We start from the raw sequence: 25,516 nt of genomic DNA on the forward strand, positions 1-25,516 counted from the left end.
TAGAGACCTTTTTTTAAATGGAGTTTGATACCTCACACCAAATGGAAAGAAAACTCCTTTATGCTGTCCGGGGCAAGCAAATCTTGTCTTACCCCTCTTAACTGTAGTCATAAGATTAGACATATATTTAACAAAATATCTATTTAATTCAGAAACTGTTTCACTGGTCTATTTTTAGAAAGTATGAACTGAGTTTGTTTGGATCTTGTGCTAATTTGAATTTAATTTTGTACTTTGTGAGATCTCCACAAAGATAGCATTAAGGCTTGCATGCTGTTAAAAAGTGATTATGAATTATTAGATCCAATGTTTCATTCAATTCATTGTTCAATGTTTTGAAATGAAGAAGTAAAATCAACAGAATCCTTGTTCTATACAGTTACAATTGCCGAGAAAAGGAAACTCTTAGTTTCTACACTTCTTGGGTGTTTCTTTTCTGACACATGCTATAATCTGTGTAGACCAATCACAACACACTGAGCTGTGATTTGACCAATAAGAGTACAGCAGAGCAGGATAGAGTTTAGAAAGGCGGAGTTTAGACAGGCTAATATTCAAATTAATCAAATCCAATTGTTTGACAGTATTTTTGTACTTGTATGCATATAAATCTATTGTAGAAGAATTCTAGTTTCCATCAAAATAGAGGCACTTGTAATAGTTTGCGTAGATGTGTTTGTTGTGAGCTTGAGCAGACTGAGGGTGGAGTAGCATTTCTTTTGTCTGGTGGATTCAGGTACTCTGAGTAATAGTGCTAGACTTGTGTTTCTGTTTTTGGCAGCAGAGTGAGTGACTGGGTCTCAATGTTGACAAGCAGCTTTTCAGACTGGTTTGAGTGTCATGAATAATACAGGTCAGCCTCTGGAGTGAGATATCGGTGTTGATGCACAAATACTGGGTGCAGTCACTCAGCTAAGCTTAAAGAAATATGTAAGATGTGCTGTACTGTACACACTTAAAATATTTTAGGGTTGGTATCAGTAATAAAAATAAAATTTAATATCAGTTGGGTAACTTCATGGAAACAGAAAAAAATCATTTTTATTCTAAGAATTTTTGGTCCCACTTTATAATAAGTGTCCTTAACTACTATGTACTTACGTCAAAAAATAAATACAATGTACTTACTTTGTTCATAAAGTATTTGAGAACACTTGTGGTACTCTTGAGTTGGGATAGGGGTTGGGTTAGGGACCGGTTTGGTGGTGTGGGTAGGTTTATGGGTGGGTTAAGGTGTAGGGAATGCTCAGCAGTGTATTTACAAATGTAATTACAGAAGTTAATTACAGATGTATTTACGTACAGGTATTTAATCAAGTACACAACAAATACATGTATTTACAAAATAAGTACATTGTAACAAACTATTAATTCCTGTGTAAGTACATATTAGTTAAGGCCACTTAATATAAAGTGGGACCGAATTTTTTTATTGTGTTCGGGGGTGAGGTCTCTGACACTGTTGAGAACAGGGATAGGATACAGCTGGTTTTGGGTGGCCGCTTCGATCGGGTACTGTACCAAAGTTGGCGACCCAGGGGTGTTTACAGACTGTACCAAAGAGGGGGGTGGGTGAAATTACGGGAGTTTTCCGGAAGAAATAAAAAAACGGGATGGTTGCTGGAGATTGGTCTGAAGTACGGGATATTCCATGAAAAACGGAAGTGTTGGCAGGTATGCTTACCAGTTTAATAATGATTTGACCAGCTGTAGTTAGAAATCAAACTGTTAAAATATTTTAAGCGTAAGGGCTTATTATGCGGTTCTCTCGTCACCTTGTACATAGAAAACGTCAACCATCTTTGCTTTACTACACTATGGCAGGCTAATGGCCGCTGACGAGCTCTCAAAAATTGTAAATAGTTTAAAATAGGCATAGTTGCAATCTAAATAACTACATGCTCGACTTAAAAAGCCTCAGAAGTACATTTTATTGTTTTACAGCAGTAATATTTGTCAAACTGTAGTGTCTCTCTGCTTGTTGCTGGCTGTATGTAGGTGGAGTAATACACAAAGGTGAAGGGTGAAGAGGCCTTTGTGTGATGTTACTGGCAAAATCTTATAAATAAACTGCATAGTTGCAATCTAAACGGCTACATTCTCACCTAAAAAAAAATAAGTCCACTGAAAAAGTAAAAAAAAAGCCAAAAAAAAAGTCTACTAAAGTGAAACCTTTAAATGTATATGTAAAAATAAAGCTATTTTTCTCTCTGTTAGTGATAATCATGCTGAAATTTAGTTGGTGTCATAATATATGCATCCTCACTGGTTTAAAGAGTAGTGTGTGTGCTGTTTGTCTTTCAGTGTCCGAGGGTCTGCTGAGTCCTGAAGATCCTCCACACAGTGACAGCGCTTCACCGCAGGGCTTCAGTCTCTCTCTGACCGCATCTCTACAGGAGCTCCAAGAGCAGGGAGATCATCCTCTACTGCCACAGTGTCTCCATCAGGTCCTGTATCTCCTCTCCGTCTGTATGTTTTTCCCCTTCTCCAACGGAAGTGTCAAACTAAATGCGCTTAACAAATCAATGTGAGAGAAGAACTACTCATCGTCATTTTTCACAGGACATTCATTAGCACATACTTGTCTGTTTCTAATTGGCTTTTCACATTGCGCTTAAAGGGATAGTTCACCCAAAAGTGCACATTTCTTCAGTATTTACTTACACTTTACTTACACTGGTTCTAAACTTTTATGCATTTCTTTCTTCCGTTGGAAGAATGTTGAAAGCCGGGGTGACACAGTGGCTCAGTACAGTGCCTTAGTGGTTAAGCCCTTCCAGCTGCAACCCAGTACTGGGAAACATCCATACACACTCATTAACACGTATACACTACGGCCAATTTAGTATATTCAATTCACCTATAGTGCATTTCTTCGTACTGTGAGGTAAACCGGCTAACATTGTGAAGCTGCTGCCCCGGAGACCCAACTGCATGCTCAGACGGCTAGACCTGCACTTCCAGTTCTATCGATTTCTCAGACAGTGCCACCTGCTGTTTAAAATATCGACTAACCTGAATTCAGCTGCTTATAAAATGTAACTTAAACTATTTTTTTACTTTAAAATGTTACGCTATGATTGAATACATTATTATAAATATTAAACATACTAGATTTTGAGTTAAAGCATTATTTCTGTTGTATTTTTATTCATTTTATTTGTAAATAGATATTGTTCAGTTACTTCACTATTTTCAGTCATTTATTGTTTGTTTTTTTAATCTTTAACCTCTTACGGCTTAGTGGCCACAAACGTAGGCGGCACATTTTAGCTCTTTAGTGGTTATTTAAGATACTTTGAATGTTTTATATTTTGTTACAGACATACAGTGTCATCCTGCAACTGTTTTGCAGCATGTGAAATGTCCCAAACACTATTTTAACTGTCCAAAATGGGCACAAAATGTTGTTTTTGCTCTCTGATAGTCGAAACGTTTAAAAAAAATCTATGTTAAATATGCATCACAGGAAAAAAAAATGTTTTATGTAAATTCGGACCACGATTTCTTTCTAAAAGTACATCATATTAAAAGATGATACTTAGGTTTTATTCTAATTAGGTTCCAATAAGCCCAAATAGCAAAGAGAAATAAAAAAAATCCATGTAAAAAACACCTCGGGCCTTAAGATGTTAAGGATTTATCACTGTTTAGTATTGAGTTGAGGGAATGATGATTATCTTCATATACAATAAGTTTCTTTACATACAGTAAATGATAGTACTCTGAGTAATTTTCTCACAACAAACTTTATTTTTGTGTACTTTTCCATAAGGTCCTACAAGTCATTAAGCTGTAAACAATGCAGAGAAAAATGTTGAAAAAAAATTGGATTAATATTTTTTATGTAGAAAATAACATTAAATAAAATAAATGCTTTACATTCCTGTTGGGGAGATTTTTCATTTCTTGAGCAAAAATCAGTGGAAATGTATGCAGCCTTTGGTGCACTGTATTAGTGTTGGCAGAGAGCCCCCTTTTTAAATTGTAATATCGATTTGGGAAATAAAAAATACACAAGTCACAAGCAAATTATTTTAGCTTTAACCTAAGAGAGCTCATATTGAAAATTCTGTGCAGATTAACTGATATTTAGATTTCCAAAAAAAACTTATTTGTAATTATTACAGAACTTCTTAGCAATTGTTGAACTGTTATTGTGTTACTGTTATTGTTATTGGTTGCATTTCCCGATAGATAATACAGTAATATGTACAGTAGACCTACATAGCACTAAAATGTGTAATAATTAACAAATAATAATTAAAAACAAATAAATAAAAACAAATAATAAAACAAATAATAATTGCGTTATATTATACATTTTATTTTAACATTTTTACTTTAAAGTTTTTTATTTGGCCAGAAAACTTTGCTAGAAAACAATCCCTGAATGGTACAACAACACTGAAAATAAGGAGAGGGTGCTCGCTGCACATCCATTTGAGCAGAGCTGAGCTCCAGCGAGGGGGAGCATGAGCTCTCGCTTCTCCTCCTGTAAGCTGTTTTAATGCGTACACCAACCCCACCCCTAACCCTACCCCCAGTGACATCACTCGTAGAAGAAGTGCAAAAAAGGTGGAGCTCAAGCTCAAGCTTCCCCTCGCTGGAGCTCAGCTCGCCCAAATGGCTCTGCAGTGAGCACCACTTGAAAATAAGAGCAAGCTGAGGGCGATGCAGTGGCACAGTAGGTAGTGCTGTCGCCTCACAGCAAGAAGGTCGCTGGTTCGAGACTCGGCTGGGCCGGTTGGCATTTCTGTATGGAGTTTGCATGTTCTCCCTGCATTCGTGTGGGTTTTCCTCCAGGTGCTCTCCCACAGTCCAAAGACATGCGGTACAGGTGAACTGGGTTGGATTAATTGTCTGTAGTGTATGAGTGTGAATGAATGTGCATGGATGTTTCCCAGAGATGGGTTGTGGCTGAAAGGCAATCCGCTGGGTAAAAAAACGTGCTGGATAAGTTGGCGGTTATTCCGCTGTGGTGACCCTGGATTAATAAAGGGACTAAGCTAAAAAGAAAATGAATGAATGAATAAGAGCAAGCTGTAAATATCATAAAATAATGCTGTTTTGACACTAATTTTGATCAAATCAAACACAAAAATAATTGTTTGTTAGTGTAATATTTTACATCACATTGATTTATGCCATTAACCCTGGTCATTTTCAGGAATCGCTATAATGAAATCAATAACCTTACTCGCATGTCTGATGTTGCTACTTGCTAGAGAGGGCTGGTCTGAGCGTGAGGTTGGGTCTCCGTACCTGCCGATTCACCAACCCAACAGCAGGTGGCACTGTCTGAGAAAACGATAGGTCTGAAAGTGCAGGTCTGAGCGTGCAGTTCGGTCTACGGGCCTGCAGCTTCACCTTACTCAAACTAGAGCACCCAGAGGTAACCCATGCCAAAATGGAAAAACATGCAAACTCCACACAGATATGCCAACTGACCCAACCGGGCCTTAAACCAGCGTCCTTCTTGGTGTGAGCTGACAGTACTGACCATTAAGCCACTGTTTTGCCCAACATAATGCATATAATAAATATGATAATGAAACAACCATTAAAAGCATTAATATAATTAAATAAAAAACTGTTAAACATTTTTGTTCAATATTAAACTTGCATTTTTTGCACTTAGTAGTGTTTATTCCATCATGCCAGCTTTGACTTAACAAAAACTTGTTTGCAAAATGATACCCAATACCTAAAGACTTGCTGAATCATGTAAATTGCTGAAAAGTGTTGTTTTGCTGTGATGGTGGACCCTTGTGAGGTTGTCTACTTCCAGTAGGTGGTGCACCACTCCTCACTGATGTGCCTGAAGCAGAACATGAGATGTGTTGGCCTGTACGCCACCACGCTGTTCAATAATAAGCTCATGTTAGCATGTTGTTGCCTTTATCTTTGGCGATAATATCGACTGATGGCAGCAGCACATTAAAGATCTAATAGAAAGCACGATGACCAGCATATTGCATGGTCAAGCTCTGTTAAAGCCTGACCTTATAGTCTACAGGTTTTACAAGAACATCACTGGCTCAACAGGTTTTATATCATCCTGAAGAGAGGGTTATATGAGGTTACAAGACAAACCGCTCTCATTTATATCACTTTTGTTCATTTAAGATGTTTTAAATGGAACAAAAATGTTATACATATAAGGATGAATGGATGGATGTGGTTTATCTGATGTTATTTTTATATGACCACGCAGGTCATGTCATCACTGTTTTGTTTTATTTCATTTATTTTAGATTTTGTTTAATTAGATTTTTTACTGCTTAGTCTACAGTGTTTTGTTTGTCTTGTTTTGTTTTTGTTTTGGTTTATTTTTTGTTTTATTTTTTGTTTTATTTTTTGTTTTATTTTTTGTTGTGTTATGCTTATGCTTTGTTGTTTATTTTTTGTTTTGTTTCTGTTTTGTTGTTTTTGTTGTGTTTTTGTTTGTTTTTGTTTATTTTTAGTTTTGTTACGTTTGTTTTGTTGTTTATTTTTTATTTTTAGTTTTATTTATGTTTTGTGTTTTGTTTTGTGTTATGTTATGTTTAGTGTTGTTTGTTTTGTTTTGTCTTTGTTTTGTTTGTTATGTTTTGTTTGTTTTGTTTAATGTTTTGTGTTGTGTTTTGTGATATGGTATGTTGTTTGTTTTGTTTTGTTGTTTTTGTTTTATTTTGTTTATGTTGTGTTATTTTTGTTGGTTTTTGTTTGTTTTGTTTTGTGTCATGTTTTGTTTTTTGTTATTTTATTTTTGGTTTTGTTATACTTTGGATTACATTTTGGTTTGTTTGATGTTTGTATTATGTTTTGCTTTGTTTAATGTTTTGTTTTATTTTATGCTTAGTTTTGTTTTGTTTTGTGTTTTGTGTTTTGTGTTTTGTTTTGTTGTTTTGTTTGTTTTGTTTTGTTGTTTTGTGTTATGTTATGTTCTATGTTATGTTTCGTTTTATTCCACTTTATCCACAACGATCATGACTTTTTTTTTTTATTTTATTTTTTTTTTACTTTTTTGTTTAACATTTAACATTAACATCTGCATATTTTTGGGGGTACACATTATAATAATGATTTATGAGTCATTAAGTTATTAGCAATGATTATTATCAGTTATCATCAGTAATCCTATAAATATTAGTAGTTCATATAGATTTATATGAATCAACATTTTTTAATATACTTCAATGACCTGACCTCCAATGTATAACATAACAATGTAACAATTGTTATCCAGTGTAACCTAATGATGCTATTTATTGTCTAATTCAATTCATAATAACTCCAGGCTAAACTTTGTTGTTCCTTTACAGATAGCAGAGGCCTTTATGCATGCGGAGGACTGTATCCTTAATTATTATATTAATACACAGTGGCTGTGAAATAGTGTGTTCAAACCAACTTTGCTGTTTTATTGATGTTATCAATTTCCATTTAATACCCCATTGCTTTTGTTATTGTAACAGGCTCATGGATATTTGAATAGTTTATAGATATAGATGTATGTATTCAATGCATTACTCTAGATAGTTATTATCTTTTTAGGATATCCACTAATATGCTTTAAAGGTGCTATATCCTAGTTTTTTACTTTTCTTAAGCAGTGTTCACCACCAACACTGCATGTTTTACATGTCTCCTTTGTCTGTGACACCCATAACAGGTCTTTCAGTCTGAGGATCTGAATCGAGTGTGTTTGGTTAAGGAGACATGGAAAATTTGCAAAGCTGGTGGTCCTCTGGGAACGTGGTTAAGAAACACTCTTCTAGAGCATAAAAAATACCATATGTTTGCAGATATTAAATAAACGTGCTGAGAGAACTTGTTAATCTTAAAAACAATGTTAAAGTCAGTTATTCTCCTTTGAAAATGCGTGTTCTGTATCGAAATATCTGTGTTTGTTTCGTTCTGTATAACCTGCCCACTGCCAGTTTATCAAATTTTATTTTATTTATTTTATTTTACTTTATGGTTATCAAAAATCACTGTTTACATGGTAGAGGCTCTTAATAAGAGTATTATCTTAATCATATTAAAATCGGAGTAGTGGTGTCTATGTAAATGTGTCAGTGAAAGTGCCAGATGAAGTTGCGAGCTGTCAAAGACAGTGCATTCCTCTGCCTTTCAGCATGTGCCCTTAAATGTTTCATTAAGTTTGACGTCTGCTTCGCGTTGATGTGTCAGAACCCTTGTGAAATACAGCCATACTCGTCTTCCTCCTTTTTTTTTTTTTTGTGAAAAAAAATTCCCTGATGAATTCCACTTCCCATTGATATTTACATTTTTCTGATGCATCTAGGTTGTTAGAAACAGTACTTTGTTTAACCAGGATCTTTTGTATCACAGGACTTTATATGCAAGTCTTAAAGTTTTTTGCTTTTATTTTCTATTCCATAACGTTATTTCTCCATAATCTAGATTATATTGTTATTATTATTTTATTTTGCTGTTTTACTATTTCAAGGTCATGAGTGGTTGTTTGAGCATTTCACTGAATAAATTATATTTTAGATAAAACTCACTTAGTCATTCATAACAATGGGTAAAACAATTGTGGGAAAAAGTGTAGAATTTTATAATAATGAAATTAATTAATAATATAAAAGCAAAAACACTGAAAATTGCGATTTGTTTTATAACTACCGTGATAATAAAAAACACCTCAGTCAACTGTAAGTGTTATGAAACAGTCTGGAATTGGACTTAGCAGTTGGGTGTTTATTTGTCAGGATGATGGTTCAAGTGGCCAAAACATCACAGCTGCAGAATTATTTAATCAACACAAACAAAAATGACTTTTTTTTTTCCCCTCATCATTCTTTGCTCATATTTACCACAGGTGCCGATATTTAGATTATTGCTGTGTACATGATAGTATTTCATTCAATCTGTCTCTGCTTTCAGTGTGGTAAAGTGCACTGCTGCTTTGGGGTTTCCCTCTTTCTGTAGATATGCCTTAACTAAAGTGTTTTCCAGATGAGAGAGCGGTGCGCTTCATTCAGCTGGAGAGACTCTATCATGAGCGTCTGCTGTTCAACCTCAGTGCTCTGCAGATGCAGTGGGGTCAGTAGATTCTCATTAATGTTAAGAGAAGGTTTTTTTTTTTTTTTTTTTTTTTTTTGCCCTGATAGCATGTTTGAAAATGTTTTTGCCTTTTGTGTATAGAGAAGAGGTTGGGTTTGGTTGGCCGGTGTCAGGATGGTGGAGGAGAGCGAGACCGTAATCTGGATGCTGAACATCTGGAGAAACTGAGACACATCTGCAGAACACACAGACAGTGAGTGCGGTGAACACGCATGCTACATCACAGCTGACACACAGATCAGGCCAACTGTGCTTTATTTTTATCTTCTTTTTACTTTACTTCACTTATTTATTTTTGCATGCTACACTAGTTTATCCGGACAAATAAAAAATGTTTGTTTTTTTTTCATTTAATGGTCACAAATAAGGTAAACATGTTTTATTATTTTATTTGTATGTTTATTTTATTACATTTAATTTTAAATATTATTATTATTATTATTCCTAATATTATTTGTTCAGTGGTAGTTCAGAAAGTTTTATTTATTTAAATTCTTTCATAATATGTAGAGACAGAATAGGTTTATGCATTTTTTTGTTCACACCTTTTATCATTATTTTATTTGCATGTTTATTTTATTACATTATTATTATTATTATTATTTATAATATTATTAATAATGTGGTAGTTCAAACAGTTTTATTTAATTTGTTTTTATAATTTGTATACACGGAGCAGGTTAAAACCATGATTTGTTTTGTTCACACTATTTTTTTATTTCCCATTTGCATTTTTATTTTTAATTACATTAAATTACATTTATTACTATCGTTGTTGTTGTTGTTTTATAATATTATTCATTCTGTGGTTGTTCAGGCAGTTTTATTGATAGATTTTTTTCTTATCATTTATACACACAGAGCAGGTTAATGCCATGTGTTGTTTTGTTAACACCATTTTTTATTATTCTATTTGCAAGTTTATTTTTTTATTGCATTTAATTTATTATTATTATTATTATTATTATTATTTATATTAAGTATTAATTATTTAATATAAGGCATAATCTTATTCATTTGTGGGAGTTCAGACAGTTTCATCTAAATATATAAATGTGTATGTATGTATGTATGTGTGTATGTATGTGTGTGTGTGTGTGTGTGTTATTTATATACATAAATAAATGAATAAATAAATATATACATATATATACATACATAATTTGCCTCAACCCAGGTGTCCCATAGAACTTTATCTTCATAAAAAATAAAAATAAATGAATACAATTGTTGCGCTGTAAATGGAGTACAAGTAAATGTTTCACCTTTCGAGTCACTAAACAATTTAAATCCGCACCAAAAGCTGTGCCTTTCTGTCCTGTTCCTCCGGGCAGCAGACACTTTCACCCACAGCCACACCTGAGCTTCTCCCTTTCCCCTCCTAAATTTAGCCTCGTCTATGTCTCATTTCTGCAGTTGGGAGTCCTGTAATGGTTTAAGCATATGTGCCGTTGCTGTGCTTTCAGCAATTCGAGACAAGCGCTAGAGTTTCAGTATGGGAAATGTGCCGTGCTAATATTAGATTCCCTCAGAGCGCAGCGACCTTAGATTTGCGTCCCCTTTTATGCACGTCGTCCAGAAAAAAACGAAAATAAGGATACTGCAGCTTCTTAAGATGATTTTTGATTGACTCTTCACTCTTTCTGCTGTTGTTTTTTTTCAGACCTGCGTGGAGCATCGAGCAGGTACGACTGTCTCTGAGATGCTAGTGGTTAAAGCTGCATGTTAACAGGAATGATGGTAAATTAATTTTTATTTAAAGAACACAGTGCGTGAAAGTCAGTGTCATGTGTGTGTTTGTTCATAGAGAGAAGCGTCCAAAGTGCAAAAGAACAGCGTGATCAGAGCAGAGCAAAACCTGAACACGCACGTGCTTTCATGCAGCTCAGGTGAGTGTATTTCTCTACTAACTGAACTAAAATGAGACCAATTGGATAAAATTGGTTGGTGTTGGAGGTTCTAGCTTGATGTTAACTTGTTGATGATGATCATTTAAAATATCAAGGCAAGATTTCAGGCAAAATGGTTTGAAAATAGATAATTATCACCATACTTTCTTGGTGATTTGCTTCCGTTAAGAATTGCATTAAAAAATCTTATTTGACTAGTTCTCTGAAATTTAAATATGTAAACGAGACAAGGTTTTAGTAAATTTGTGCTAATGTATGTACATTTCTAACATAAAAGGTGAGTTTCTAGCTCTGTTGAGTTTATTTCTCTACTGAACTAAAGTGTGAGCTATTGGATACATTTGCGTAGTTTTGGAGGTTTTAGCTTGATGTTAATTTGTTCTTGATGATCCTTTAAAACATTAAGGCAAGATTTCAAGTTAGAAGGGTTAAAAATACATGGTTATCACCATACTTTCCTGAGTTGATTTGCTTGCATTAGGAATTGCATTAAAACATCTTATTTGACTGGCTAGTTTTCCAAAATTTAAATATGCAAAATATGCAAATGAGACAATGTTTTATTAAATATGTGCTAATGTTTGTACATTTCTAGTATAAAAGTTGTGTTTCTAGCTCAGGTGAGTTTATTTCTCTACTAACTGAACTAAAGTGAGAACAATTGAATAAAACTGCATGTTGGAGGTTCTAGCTTGATGTTAACTTGTTGAGGATGATCATTTACTGTAAATATTAAGGCAAGACTTCAGGTCAATAGGGTTAAAAAAAATACATAGTTATTACTGTACTTTCCTGGTTGATTTACTTACATTAGGAATTGCATGTAAAAAGTCTTATTTGACTAGCTTTCTGAAATTTAAATATGCATATGAGACAACGTTTTAATAAATTTGTGCTAATGTATGTACATTTCTAACATAAACGGTGAGTTTCTAGCTCAGGTGAGTGTATTTCTCTATTTACTGAACTAAAGTGTGAACTATTGGATACATTTGCATAGTGTTGGCGATAATAGCTTAATGTTAATTTGTTGATGTTGATCCTTTAAAATATTAAGGCGAGATTTCAGGTCAAAATGGGAAAAAAAAATAGATAGTTATCACTGTACTTTCCTGGTTGATTTGCTTGCATTAGGAATTGCATAATAAAAATCTTATCTTAAAAAAAGTGACGCATGTTATTTATTTTATTTTTTATTTATTTTACCGTAGTTGAACCTTAACTGTTAACGTTTGGAAAAACTAAGTCTGCACCTATTTGGGCAAATAAAATGTCTTAAAATACTATTTTGATTTTAAGTAATTGTTTTTCATGTTTAAAATATTATTTATTCTTCTATTTATTCTTCACATTGCATTCGCTCCTGAGCACGCTTACTTCATCGATGATGCGCTGTTCAATAAGAATCGCTCTCGCTCAGCACAGAGGAGATTTCTTTAGTTATATCGTTTTAGTTGTTTGGGATGCAGTGACACGCAGTCAAATATTTTGCAGAATAGACAAGCCACTTTTGACGCTCATAAATAATCATAAAGTCCTCGTTCTGCAGAAATTAGGAGGTTTGCTAAAGGTGCAGCTGATGTGCTGCTAGGGGTTTGCATCTTTAATAATCTACGACAGTTTGTGTTCATTGAACAGTAAGAATGATTAATAACTCCATATCAAACAGTAACTTAAAAGTCACGTCTCATCTTCAGTTTCAGACTCAGGCGCGCTTGCACTTACACTATAAGTGTACCATGTCAAAGCCTAACTGAACCGCGCCTGAGCCCAATTCAGAGCACTCGCACTTCTCAAACGAACTGGGAAACGGACCTGGGCACAGTTCGGCTAGCATAGTGTGAGTGCTTAGCATAATTGAGTACACCCCATTTTGAAAATGAATATGTTTGTCCATTTTTCAGTAAATATAGGCTATGCATTTTGGTGCATTTAAACAAAACAGATTTATTAAACAGATATATTTATTAAAATAATATTTAGTCACCAAACAAGTTTAGAAATTGAAAGATAATACGATTAAATTCAAGCAAAATATTGCAGAAAAAAATGACAACCTACAAAATTTCAACCAAATTTTTCAACTTGTTTTTTTTTCCACTTTTTTTATTGGTATTTAATATTTTTCTTTACATTTAGCTGTACTTGTTTTTGGACCGTTATCGTAAATTATTCTGTCAGATAACCTCCAGATTTGGCTTCAGTACTGACTAATCTAATGTATATGTACAAACATAATATTGTACAGCTTCATATTAAAAATATGAATTGAACAGATCTTTTTGACAGTGTAAGAAAAACATTACAAAAAGATTCCTAAAAAATAAAAAGCCAATAAGCTGAAAATGTCAAAGTTAACAGGTGCATCTAACAGGTCTTTCTTGCTATATTGTCTCGCCTGAAAACATCTTTTGAAGAAAGGTTGTCTCCTCATCTGTGGACGGGGCGAACCCCATGTCGCCGTCTTGAGGAACACAAACAGAGTTAGAGTTCCCTGCTGTCCCTCCAGAGCATGCTTTATTGATGAGCTCTTTCTCGCTGGCTCTGTTACCTGAACACCCTGTTACCCGCATTGAGTTGCATGACCCGGTTTCACTTTTACACTCCAGGCATGGCAGCACCGCACACTCTTTTTCTTAGTCTTGAAGCAGCTGTTCTGGGGTCTGTTAAGGCAGGAATCTTTATTGCCTTTGCCCTCTCCGATGCTGAAGTTAGAGATTGATAGTGTTGGACCTGATGGTTCATGCAGAATTCCGGTCTAAAAGTTCATCCTAATATCATGTCCTCTGATGAGGTCGGCTTGAACTCTGGTTTCTGATTCTCTGGTGTAGGCATGGGACCATAATTAGCTTCAAGGTTTACCGTGGTTTTAAAAAAAGTCATGGTTTTAAAACTGCAGAAATTTTCTGATATACTGTTCCTATGGTATATGTTAGCTTTTTTTTGTAAAGTTGTTTTTAGGATAGCAGTATCTCCAGCAGAAAAGGACCCTTCACATCAAAAGCTACTGGTCAGCCCTTATTTACATACAGTGAGTACGGAAAGTGTTCAGACCCCCTTCAATTTTTTACCTTTTAATTTTTTTTACATTTTTTAATTTTTGATTTTTAATTTTTTAATTTTTAATTTTATTTATTTATTTATTTATTTATTTATTTATTTATTTATTTATTTATTTATTTATTTATTTATTTATTTTTTATAATGCAGCCATTTGCTAAAATCATTTCAGTTCATTTTCCTCTTCATTAATGTACACACAGCACCCCATATTGACAGAAAAATACAGAACTGTTGTCATTTTTACAGTTTATTTAAAAAGAAAAACTGAAAAACCACATGGTTCTAAGTATTCAGATCCTATTTGTGTGACATTCTTATTTTTAACTCAGGTGCTGTCCATTTCTTCTGATCATCCTTATGCCGCTGTAACACTAGAGTTTAAGCTTATGAATTTCTGCTGTATGGCTCTGTAAAAAGGGGCGGAATTAAACAAGATGATTAGACATTTAAAGAAGCAAGCGATTGGTTCATGTTTGGTCTGCGAAACTTGCCGCATGACCTTATGTTTTCGGTTGCGAATGAATGGAAGTCTATGGGGAGAAAAGTGCAGTGTGACCGCAGCTTTAAGATGGTTCGACACTTTCACTTGAGTCCAGCTGTGTTTGATTAGACTGATTGGACTTGATTAGGAAAGCCACACACCTGTTTATATAAGACCTTACAGCTCAATGCATGTCTGACAAATGACAATCATGAGGTCAAAGGAACTACATGAAGAGCTCAGAGACTGATTTGTGGCAAGGCACAGATCTGGCCAAGGTTACAAACATATTCTGCTGCACTTAAGTTTCCTAAGAACACAATGGCCTCCATAATCTTTAAATGGAAGACGTTTAGACATCTGTCCAAACTGAGCTATCAGGGGAAAAGAGCCTCTGTGAGAGTTCATTGTGGTCAAGCTCCAGAGATGAAATCGGGAAATAGATGAAATTTGTAGAAAGTCAACCATCACTGCAGCCCTCCACTAGTTAAGGCTTTATGGAAGAGTGGCCCAACTCATGAAAGGCTGCAGGGTGTTTTCACCTGTGTGAAATACCTGAAGGCTTATAGATGGTGAGAAATAAGATTCTCTGGTCTAATGAGACCAAGATGGAACTTTTTGGCCTTAATTCTAAGCTGTATGTGTAAAGAAAACCAGGCACTTGTTATCACCTGCTTAATAATACAGTCCCAATAGTGAAGCATGGTGGTGGCAGCATCATGCTGCAGGAGTGTTTTTCAGCTGCAGGGACAGGACGACTGGCTGCAATCGAGGGAAAGATGAATAGTACAGGCCAAATACTGGAATGTCCTGGACGAAAACCTTCTCCAGAGTGCTCAGGATCTCAGACTGGGTCGAAGGCTTACCTTCCAACAAGACAATAGCCCCTTTCACACATACAGACCTTTGGTTTGTATGTTTGAACAGGCCCTTTTTGAAAATACCGGTAAATTCGTTCTGGCTATTTTCCGGAAAGAGAAGTTGTAATATTACCGGTATTTTGCCGGAATGCTGCGCTGTGGTAATGCAGAAGGAAGATTGCCCGAAAGAGCGCGTGCATGTCTGGAACGTTCTGACGTGAGACGTCTGCTTTAGCCAATCAGAACAATCAGACGCATTCACGTCGGCGCGGTTTATGAAAATAAAAGCCTTTGAATATTTTACCAGACATATTTAGCTGCTGGATGTTAGTCAGATGTTAGTCAGATAACGCTTATATGTTTATAAGTATTATATGTTTATAAGTATTACTTATTAGCAGTACATTCATTTAAAAACATAAAGACTGCATTTTTTACATCTAGCAACAAAATGTTTGTAATTGATTTTTAATTTAGTGAAAAATAAACTAGATTGGTTTTATTAACTTCCATAAGTTTTTTTTAAGTATTTTAATTCAATAGTAAAACTGTTTTATTTTATAAAAATTATTTTATTTAGTTATATTTTAAACATAAAGCTAGAGTTAAAATATATAAATTATTAATGCACATAATAGTTCCTTTCACACATACAGATCTTTCTGGAAACTTTCCGTGAATTTTCTAAAATAGGGTCATGTGTGAACAGTCCATTTTTGAAAAAAAAAAAAACGGTAAATTCGTTTTGGCAATTTTCAAGAAAGAGAAGTTGTAACATTCGCGGTAATTTGCCCGAGCGCTACTCTATGTGAAGGAAAATTACTGGAGAAAGTTTGTTCATACATGGAACACAAGATAACGCTTATATGTTCATCTTAATGCCAATCGTGTAAATAATTATCGATAAGATGCTTATGATAAGCCGTTGTTTGTTTACCTTTAAGCTTTGTGTGTGCCCGTGAAACAGCCGATAAGCGCACACACATTTCCTGTACATCCCGACATGCGAAAGTGTTTCTCTATATTTCATCGAAGTTGTTCACAATACTGATCCATCCACAGAGTTTGTAATGTAGTCAAATGTTTACAAACACAAGCCCAGCCATTTAGAGCTCATTTCTAGTTAGTGATGTCAGAATTTACCGGCATTTTGGAATGGATGTGTGAGTGGTCTTTTCCGGAAAAATTCCATAACGTCCTCACCTGTGTGAACAGCGCTTTTTTGAGTTTACCGGTAAAGTCATTCCAGAAATTTTCTGGATATTTACCGGTATCACTGTGTGAAAGGGGCTATTGACCCTAAGTACACAGCTAAAATAAAGAGTGGCTTTAAAACAACTCCCTGACTGTTCTTGAGTGGCCCAGCCAGAGCCCTGACTTAAACCCAATTGAGCATCTCTGGAGAGACCTAAAATGGCAGTCTACCAACGTTTACCATCCAACCTGACAGAACTGAAGACGATCTACAAGGGGGAATGGCAGAGACCCCCAATAATAAATTAATTTGCAAAAATGTTAACAATTCTGTGTTTTTCTGTCAATATGGGGTGGTGTATGTACAATTAAGAGGAAACAAATATTTTCTTAAATGATTTTAGCAAATGGCTGCAATATAACAAAAAGTGATATATTTAGGGGTCTAAATACTTTTCCATACCAACAATATACATAATATTTTTGAACATTGAAAAGATTCACTTAAAGTCAGGATGGATACTTGGATAGTGAGTGCATCTGTTTGAAATAACAGTGTCTAATAAAGACAATAATGAACTTCATAACCATGTCTGACTGACGTTCTGGAAAATCTGCCTTAAACTGTAGTTATTCAGCAGGGAGAGTGTGGTTTTATCAGCCTGTCGTCACTCCGTGGCCCCACAGAGAGTAGACGGCAGTCAGTCATCAGTGAGTTCTGCATTATTGATCGGTAGGCCTTCAGACCACAGGGTCTGGCTCTATTGATAGTGATTGATCGTCTAATATTGATTCGCTATGTTGAACACGAGGGTCTGATGGTCATTCAACTTAAAGGAATCAGACTGAGTGCTGCAGGTGCGCTTCAGGGACATCAAGAATCCCATGTCATCTTAGTACTCAAACTAATTTGTGTCAGTGCTGCGCTAAATTGAAAAGTGTAATGCTGTATCCAAAATCACCTATATACCCTCATTCACTATTCCTTATACTTGTCAACTAGTATAATCCTCTTGAAGGAGTGAATGAAATGAGTGAGTGAGTGAGTGAGTGAGTGAGTGAGTGAGTGAGTGAGTGAGTGAGTGAGTGAGTGAGTGAGTGAGTGAGGTGAGTGAGTGAGTGAGTGAGTGAGTGAGTGAGTGAGTGAGGTGAGTGAGGTGAGTGAGTGAGGTGAGTGAGGTGAGTGAGTGAGTGAGTGAGTGAGTGAGTGAGTGAGTGAGTGAGTGAGTGAGTGAGTGAGTGAGTGAGTGAGTGAGTGAGTGAGTGAGTGAGTGAGGTGAGTGAGTGAGTGAGTGAGTGAGTGAGTGAGGTGAGTGAGTGAGTTTGAGCACGAGCACGAGCACTCCTGAAGGTATGCTGTTGTATTTGTGCTTCACTGGTTTATAAATGATTATATTTTATACCTCTTGGTCAGACCCTGTCATAGTTATTTAACACTCAGCTTGTTTTCTCTCAGTAATGAAACAAAGTATTTTGATTTTTGTCATGCATACAAGCATTGCTTTAACTAAATAATATTTTATTGGGAAACCTACACCAATAGGATTGCGCTTTAAATGACATCTTGTGATCAAATGCGGAAATTAATTCACCACGTAAACTGTCACAGTGTATTATGGGTATTTTCTAGCTGTCGAGTGTATTGGGTTTTAGATTCATTATTACGAAGTATTCTGGGATTAATTGAGTGCACTTAATCTCCACTATGATGTCGGACACCACTTGAAGTGGCTGCTCAAGGGTATAGGGGCAATTTTGGATACAGCCTTAAAATTGCTACCCTTTTAATTCCAATCGGCTATTGCATATTATATTCATTATTACACCTATATTTGTATTATAATCTACATCATTGGTGCTCAACCCTGTTCCTGGAGATCTACCTTCCTGCAGATTTCAGCTCCAATCCTTATCAAACACAGCTGAACCAATTAATTAGGACCTGAACTGCACTTGATAATTACAGGCAGGTGTGTTTGATTTGGGTTGCAACTGAAATCTGCAGGAAGGTAGATCTCCAGGAACAGGGTTGAGCACCCCTGATCTACATTATCTACATCAGCCTGTTCATTTATTTGGATTATTGAAAAAAAATTGAATACATTAATAATTTCATTATTTTATATGACCATTTAATTTCATGAAACGTTTATGAAATGTTTAGAATTTGTCCCAAAATGTAGTGTGTGTGTACATTAAAGCATTGAAGTATTACTTATTAGCAGTACATTCATTTAAAAAAAAACATAAAGACTGCATTTTTTTACATCTAGCAACAAAATGTTTGTAATTGATTTTTAATTTAGTGAAAAATAAACTAGATTGGTTTTATTAACTTCCATAAGTTTTTTTTAAGTATTTTAATTCAATAGTAAAACTGTTTTATTTTATAAATATTATTTTATTTAGTTATATTTTAAACATAAAGCTAGAGTTAAAATATATAAATATTAATGCACATAATAGTTCCTTTCACACATACAGATCTTTCTGGAAACTTTCCGTGAATTTTCTAAAATAGGGTCATGTGTGAACAGTCCATTTTTGAAAAAAAAAAAACGGTAAATTAATTTTGGCAATTTTCGAGAGAGAAGTTGTAACATTCCCGGTAATTTGCCCGAGCGCTACTCTATGTGAAGGAAAATTACTGGAGAAAGTTTGTTCATGCATGGAACACGCTGACATGAGTTGTCTGCATTGGCCAATCAAAACAAGACGCATTCACATCCGCACTGTTTGTGAAAATAAAAGCCTTGCTAAATATTTTCCCAGATACATTAGCTGCAGGATGTTATTCAGATAACGTTCCTATGTTCATTCTGTATACCCACTGTGTATACAATTGTCGATAAAATGCTTATGATAAACCGCTGTGAGTTTACCTTTAAGTTCTACTTCAGTTGCTTGACGCTTGTGCACGTGAAGCAGCGGGTGAATGAAAGTGTTCCTCCATGTTTTCATCTAAGTTGTTTACAATACTTATCCATCCACAGAATTTGTAATGTAGCCTAATGTGTAAACATTTAGCTGCGGTGCGCTCTTCTACCTTTGGATGTGTCTGGGACTAAAGCAGCTGCATGAATGCTAAAACTTTAAATAAAAGTGAAACCACCAACAAAAGCCCGACCCCTTTAATGTTTACTAATACAAGCGCAGCCCTTTAGAGGCCATGTCTGGTTAATGATCTTAGAATTTACTGGTATTTTAGAATAGATGTGTGAACGGTCTTTTATGGAAAAAAATTCTGGAATGCTCTTGCCTGTGTGAACTTTTACATTTATTGAATTTACCGGTAAAGTCTTTCTAGTAATTTTCCGGATATTTACCGCTATCACTGTGTGAAAGGGACTATTGTGTATATGTAATAAAATATTTAGTTTGAAAACATTTTTTTTATCAGACTCTCAAATATCTTTCTCAAATAGTTTTCTTGTTGGAAAAGCAAAAATGGCTATTTACCTAATAAGAAAAGAAAAGATGGTCCCACTTTATATCAATTGTCCTTAACTATTATGTACTTACATCAAAAAAATAGATACAATGTACTTACTGTGTTTATAATGTATTTGAGAACACTTGTGGTGCTTTTGAGTTGGGATAGGGGTTGGGTTATGGAAAGGTTTGGTGGTATGGGTAGGTTTAAGGGTAGGTTAAGGTGTAAGGGATGGTCAAAAGTGTATATACAAATGTTATTACTAAAGTTAATTACAGATGTAATTACATAAATGTATTTAATCAAGCATAAGTACACAGTAAATGCATGTATTTACACAAGTACATTGTAACAAACTATTAATTCCTATGTAAGTGCATATTAGTTAAGGCCACTTCATATAAAGGTTTATTTCAAGTGAGAATGTATTTAGATTTCTTATTTGATATAAATGTGGGTAATAAACATTGTGTGAAACTATGAAGAAATTATAAGCTCTGTTAAAAATGGAGGACACATTTTTGTAACATGTCTTGAGTGAAATGTACATACATTTTTTTAATGCTGCAAAATTGAGTTAAAATAGCTCTCTAATTCAGGGTATCCGCGGGGTCTTAAAGTCCTACATTTTAAAAACACAATTTTAGGTCTTAAAGTCTTAAATTCACTGAAATATTGCCTTGTTGGTCTTAAATCATTTTAAATGGGTCTTAATTTTCCTTTTTTGTGTGAAGCTATCTTTCCCAGTACTTGGTTGCAGCTGGAAGGGTATCCACTGTGTAAAACATATGCTATAGTAGTTGGAGGTTCAATCCGCTGTGGCGACCCCTGATAAGTAAGGGGCTAAGCAGTAGAAAAATTAATAAATAAATGTAAAGCTACCTTAAAGATCCAACACATATCCAGTCACCAACAATACATTTCAATAAAATCTTTAGCCAAACTATATTAATAACTATTATTAGAGCAGTCTGTTGTGCATACATTTAGTTTTTTAACAGTTTTTGTACACATCTAGGTTCTGCTTGTTTTGACAGTTTATTTAAAATATATAAGTTATTATATAAGTAATATGAAGCATAAGAAATAACTAATTAGAAAGGAGAAAAAAAACTTCTGCTTGGCCATTAAAAAATCCTAGCGTTTATTGCTGTATACATCTGAATTTTCAATCTTCGTGGTCTTAAAAAGGTCTTAAAAGTCTTAAATTGTACTTGGTGCAACCTTCGGAAACCCTGTAATTTTTGTAATGTTAAGAGTAAAATGTACATTTGTTAATACATTGTATTATTATTATTATTATTACTATTATTCTTATAACATAGAAAATTATTAATGTTAAATGTTGTTAAAAAAAGTTAAATAATGTTAAATAAAGTAGAACTAAAAAAACTTTTCTTCTAATATTAAACAGGGAATGTTATGGAGGATCCGAGCTCATCTGAAGCACAGCAGGAGCTCAGTCAGCCTGAAGACTGTAGCAGTTCCGGCCCACAACGGCAGCATGACCACACCCCCTCCTCAACAGCCACTCCCACTACACCCACCCTGTCTTTGTTGGCCATGCCCACTTCCTTTTCCCCCTCAGCAGTGACGGACAGCTCCTCCTCTCCAGACTGTGAGCAGAAAGTCAATGTACCAGATTCACAGAACCATGCAGAAGCACAGGCGCCAATGGACGTCTCTCCAGCAGACCAGCGGCCCCAGACGGACACCATCGGCCCTGCAGTGCTGATGGAGGGGACGGGGGACACTGTAGACACGGGGCAGGACGTCCCACACACCGAGATGGACGATGGAGGTAATGTTGAGGAGTCAGTGAAGGAGGAGGGAGGAGGAGAAGATGGGGAAGTGCTGGAGCAGGAGGTTTTGGAGATTACGGCGGAAATGGAGATGGAGGAGAATGGAAACGGGCTTGATTTTATGAATGTGGCCATGCTGGATGATATGGCCAAACGCATACAGGTGGAAGAGGTGAGTGACTGATTTTTTTTAAAGTCTGTCCATTATGAGTTTGTGCTTGTCATGACTTTTCTTTGAGACTTTTTCTTATTCACTTAAGAGCTCTTAAGTTCAAATGTAGCAATTAAAAATGTGTTTGTTTTAATGTTTTGCAAGTAAAATATATATTTGTATACTTTATTTTTATCTAAATAAATATATATTATTTAGATAAAAATAAAGTATATATTAGTCTGAAAATTTTATATATATATATATATATATATATATATATATATATATATATATATATATATATATATATATATATATATATATATATATATATATATATATATAGTCCAATTCCAGGTTATTGAAACTTTTAGTAATTTTTAAATAATAATCAAAATGAATTAGTTTAATTTTATTTTCATTGTTTGAATTGTTTGTTTTATTGTTTTGCAAGACTTAAAAACAATTATTTTAAAAAGTTTTAAAAATGCTTATTTTTAATTGAGTAGTATAAATATTTTTTAAGTAAAAATAAAGGAATAAAATAAATTAGTTAAATATTTTGTTTTCTATTCATTTAATCACTTTAAGTTGAATTATAGGGATTCAAATTTGTTTCTTTTATTGTTTTGCAAGACTTCTAAACATTTTATTTTTAAATAAACAGTCAAATAATTATACTTTATTCATTTCAATTCCAGGTTATTGAAACTTCATTTACTTATTTTAAAATAAAAATCAAGGAAAAATAAATTAGTTTAATTAGTCTTGTTTCAACTATAAGGCTAGAATTAAAATATGTGAATGATAAAAAATAGCAAAAAATACACTGAATCCAGAGATATGGAGGGTTTCTAAGTGGTCTCTTCATTTTTCATATATTAACGTTAAGAAAATGCACATAACTTTTTATAATGGTTAATTTTGAAGCTGAATTTTTCAAGATGTAAAGGTTACTGACATCATTATGATAGCATCCAGTGATGTCATAGTGATGTTGCCTTACCTCATCTTACAGTAACTTCAATGAAGTCAGGATTTGAAAGGAAAATTCCAGGTTTAATACAAGTCAACCTAAACCGTAATTATGATTTTTACAGATTGAATAGATTGAAAAAAACTGCAATATTAAAATCATTTTAACCATTTTAATAATCTTTTAATTGACAATTATAAAATGTAATGATTTAATTAAACATAACTATTGTATGGTTTTTAATGAAAAACTAAGCTGAACTAATTGCTTATATTAATATATTACTTATATTAAACTGAGAAATTGTCATTAGAAACTTGTTTGTGGCAACAAAAAATAATAATAAAATAAAATAATGATATATTTGTAATTATCCTTGTTATTATTATTATTATTATAATTATGATTATTATTGTTGTATCAATAAATATGGATTTTGTTTATTATATAAATATATAATATTTATTTCATATGTAAATATATAATAAACATTATATATATATATATATATATATATATATATATATATATATATATATATATATATATATATATATATATATATATAAATTTATTCATTTTTCGGTCCCTTTGTTAATCTTGGGTCACCACAGCAGAATGAATCGCCAACTTATCCAGCATATGTTTTACACAGCAGATGCTCTTCCAGCTGCAACCCATCACTGGGAAACACCCTTACACATTTATTCACACTCATACAATATGAACAATTTTAGCTTACCCAATTCACCTAGCGCATGTCTTTAGACTTGTGGGGCAAACCGGAGCACCCAGAGGAAACCCACGCGAACACATTGCAGAGATGTATGGATGCAGCCAAGTTATTATTTGTTGTTCCTAAAACTTGGATAGGCGACAAGACATTTGTCAGGTAGTGTGTGTATTTGCTTGAACCACATTTCCAAATTGGCAAGCATAGCCAATCATGTTTTTTTGTTTTGGATGAATTTTTAATTTCCACAACCTAGATTATTTTAGCATCATTATCATTTTTTTTTGTGTGTGTTCTTTTTATGTGATTTCACCTCCAGGTTGTGGTAATAATTTATTCTGCGTTTCTGTAAGTCACTGTAGTGATGCAGCATCTGATAAGCTTATACATGATACATAATAGATATGGCAATTTCAGCAGTGATTTTAGACACTGGGTGACCTGAAGACTGAACTTTCCCCTGAATATGATGATTGTGTGATGTGATGATGACACTTCCGCCCTCCATCAGACAATCAACAATGGGTTCTGCAGAGCTGCTCTCTGGCAGCACAATGCAAACCTTCATCAGCCAAATATCCACTGTCTTAAAGGCCTTTGTGCTCCAGTCACAAACATGTGATGTGCTGCTGCTGCTGCTGCTTTAAGGGGAGAATCTTGATTTCAGCATTAGGCTTCTTGATTTTGCTTCTCTTTCACTATACTGCTCAAACATTTGGAGGCAGTAGGAAGCTTATAATATTTTTGTTAGGTAAGATCAGCAAGCTTGCATTTAATGGAAGAATGTATACAAAAAGACAATAATAACATTAATAAATCTTATTGCAGTTTTAAAAAAATAACCATTTTCTTTTTGATATATAAATTTCATGCTTTAAATGAATGCTCAATAATTTCTTGTTGTTTATATTGTTAAAAACAGTTGCTCTGCAAATTAAAAACTGTAATATTCATATAGCACAATTCAGACATTTAAACAAAGTGTTTTAAAATAACAAGAAGTTTGAAAGAATCAAAATAATCTCTAAATATGCAAAAAAAAAGGGGCAAAAACAACAACGAAAAATTAAAATGTGTAGAAACGGATTACAAATGTGTTAAAACGGGTTAAAAAAGATGTAAAGATTTAAAAAGTAAAGTAAAGTAGGGCTGCACAATATATCATCTCAGCATCGATATCAGTGTGCACATACACAATAGTCACATTGCAGGATCTGCAATGTTGAGTTGGGATTATATAGTTTAGGGTTATATATATTATTCATTCATTCTCTTTTTGGCTTAATCCCTTGATTAATAAGGGGTAACCGCAAGCGGAATGAACCACCAACTTATCCAGCATATTTTTTACGCAGCAGATACCCTTCCAGCTGCTCAAAACAAAATAAACCTTTGAAATTGAAATTGAACAGTAGAACTGTGACTCAGTGCGAGCCAACACATATCAGTGATTCAGCATCAACATTTAATATTAGTGTTTCATGTGTCTGTTTTTTTAAAGAACAGAATGTTCAAAACAGCTTTATTCATTCATTCATTCATTTTCTTGTCGGCTTAGTCCCTTTATTAATCTGGGGTCGCCACAGCGGAATGAACCGCCAACTTATCCAGCACATTTTTACGCAGTGAATGACCTTCCAGCCACAACCCATCTCTAGGAAACATTCACACACACTCGTTCACACACTAATACACTACGGACAATTTAGCCTACCCAATTCGCCTGTACTGCATGTCTTTGGACTGTGGGGGAAACCAGAGCACCCGGAGGAAACCCACGCGATCGCAGGGAGAACATGCAAACTCCACACAGAAACGCCAACTGAGCTGAG

General features: G+C 34.3%; 1 protein-coding gene and 1 long non-coding RNA gene across 2 annotated transcripts in view; both read left to right on the top strand.

Moving 5' to 3' along the window:
- Nucleotides 1-25,516, top strand: part of cnsta (consortin, connexin sorting protein a) — a 62,086-nt gene that overhangs the window by 20,573 nt on the left and 15,997 nt on the right. Inside the window, exons 3-9 of the mRNA XM_087290015.1 lie at nt 2,305-2,447; nt 7,308-7,338; nt 8,971-9,057; nt 9,160-9,271; nt 10,742-10,763; nt 10,886-10,967; nt 21,434-21,993. Coding sequence (XP_087146141.1) covers nt 2,305-2,447; nt 7,308-7,338; nt 8,971-9,057; nt 9,160-9,271; nt 10,742-10,763; nt 10,886-10,967; nt 21,434-21,993 — 1,037 coding nt within the window. The remainder of the gene's footprint in view (nt 1-2,304; nt 2,448-7,307; nt 7,339-8,970; nt 9,058-9,159; nt 9,272-10,741; nt 10,764-10,885; nt 10,968-21,433; nt 21,994-25,516) is intronic.
- On the top strand, nt 14,190-18,672 carry LOC147839934 (uncharacterized). Its single transcript, XR_015513054.1, has 3 exons — nt 14,190-15,729; nt 16,248-17,743; nt 17,921-18,672. It is a non-coding gene; the product is annotated as an uncharacterized LOC147839934 (long non-coding RNA).

Source organism: Danio rerio, chromosome 17 (genome assembly GCF_052040795.2).
Source record: "Danio rerio strain M-AB ecotype USA chromosome 17, GRCz13ab, whole genome shotgun sequence".
NCBI classification, from domain to species: Eukaryota; Metazoa; Chordata; class Actinopteri; order Cypriniformes; family Danionidae; genus Danio; species Danio rerio.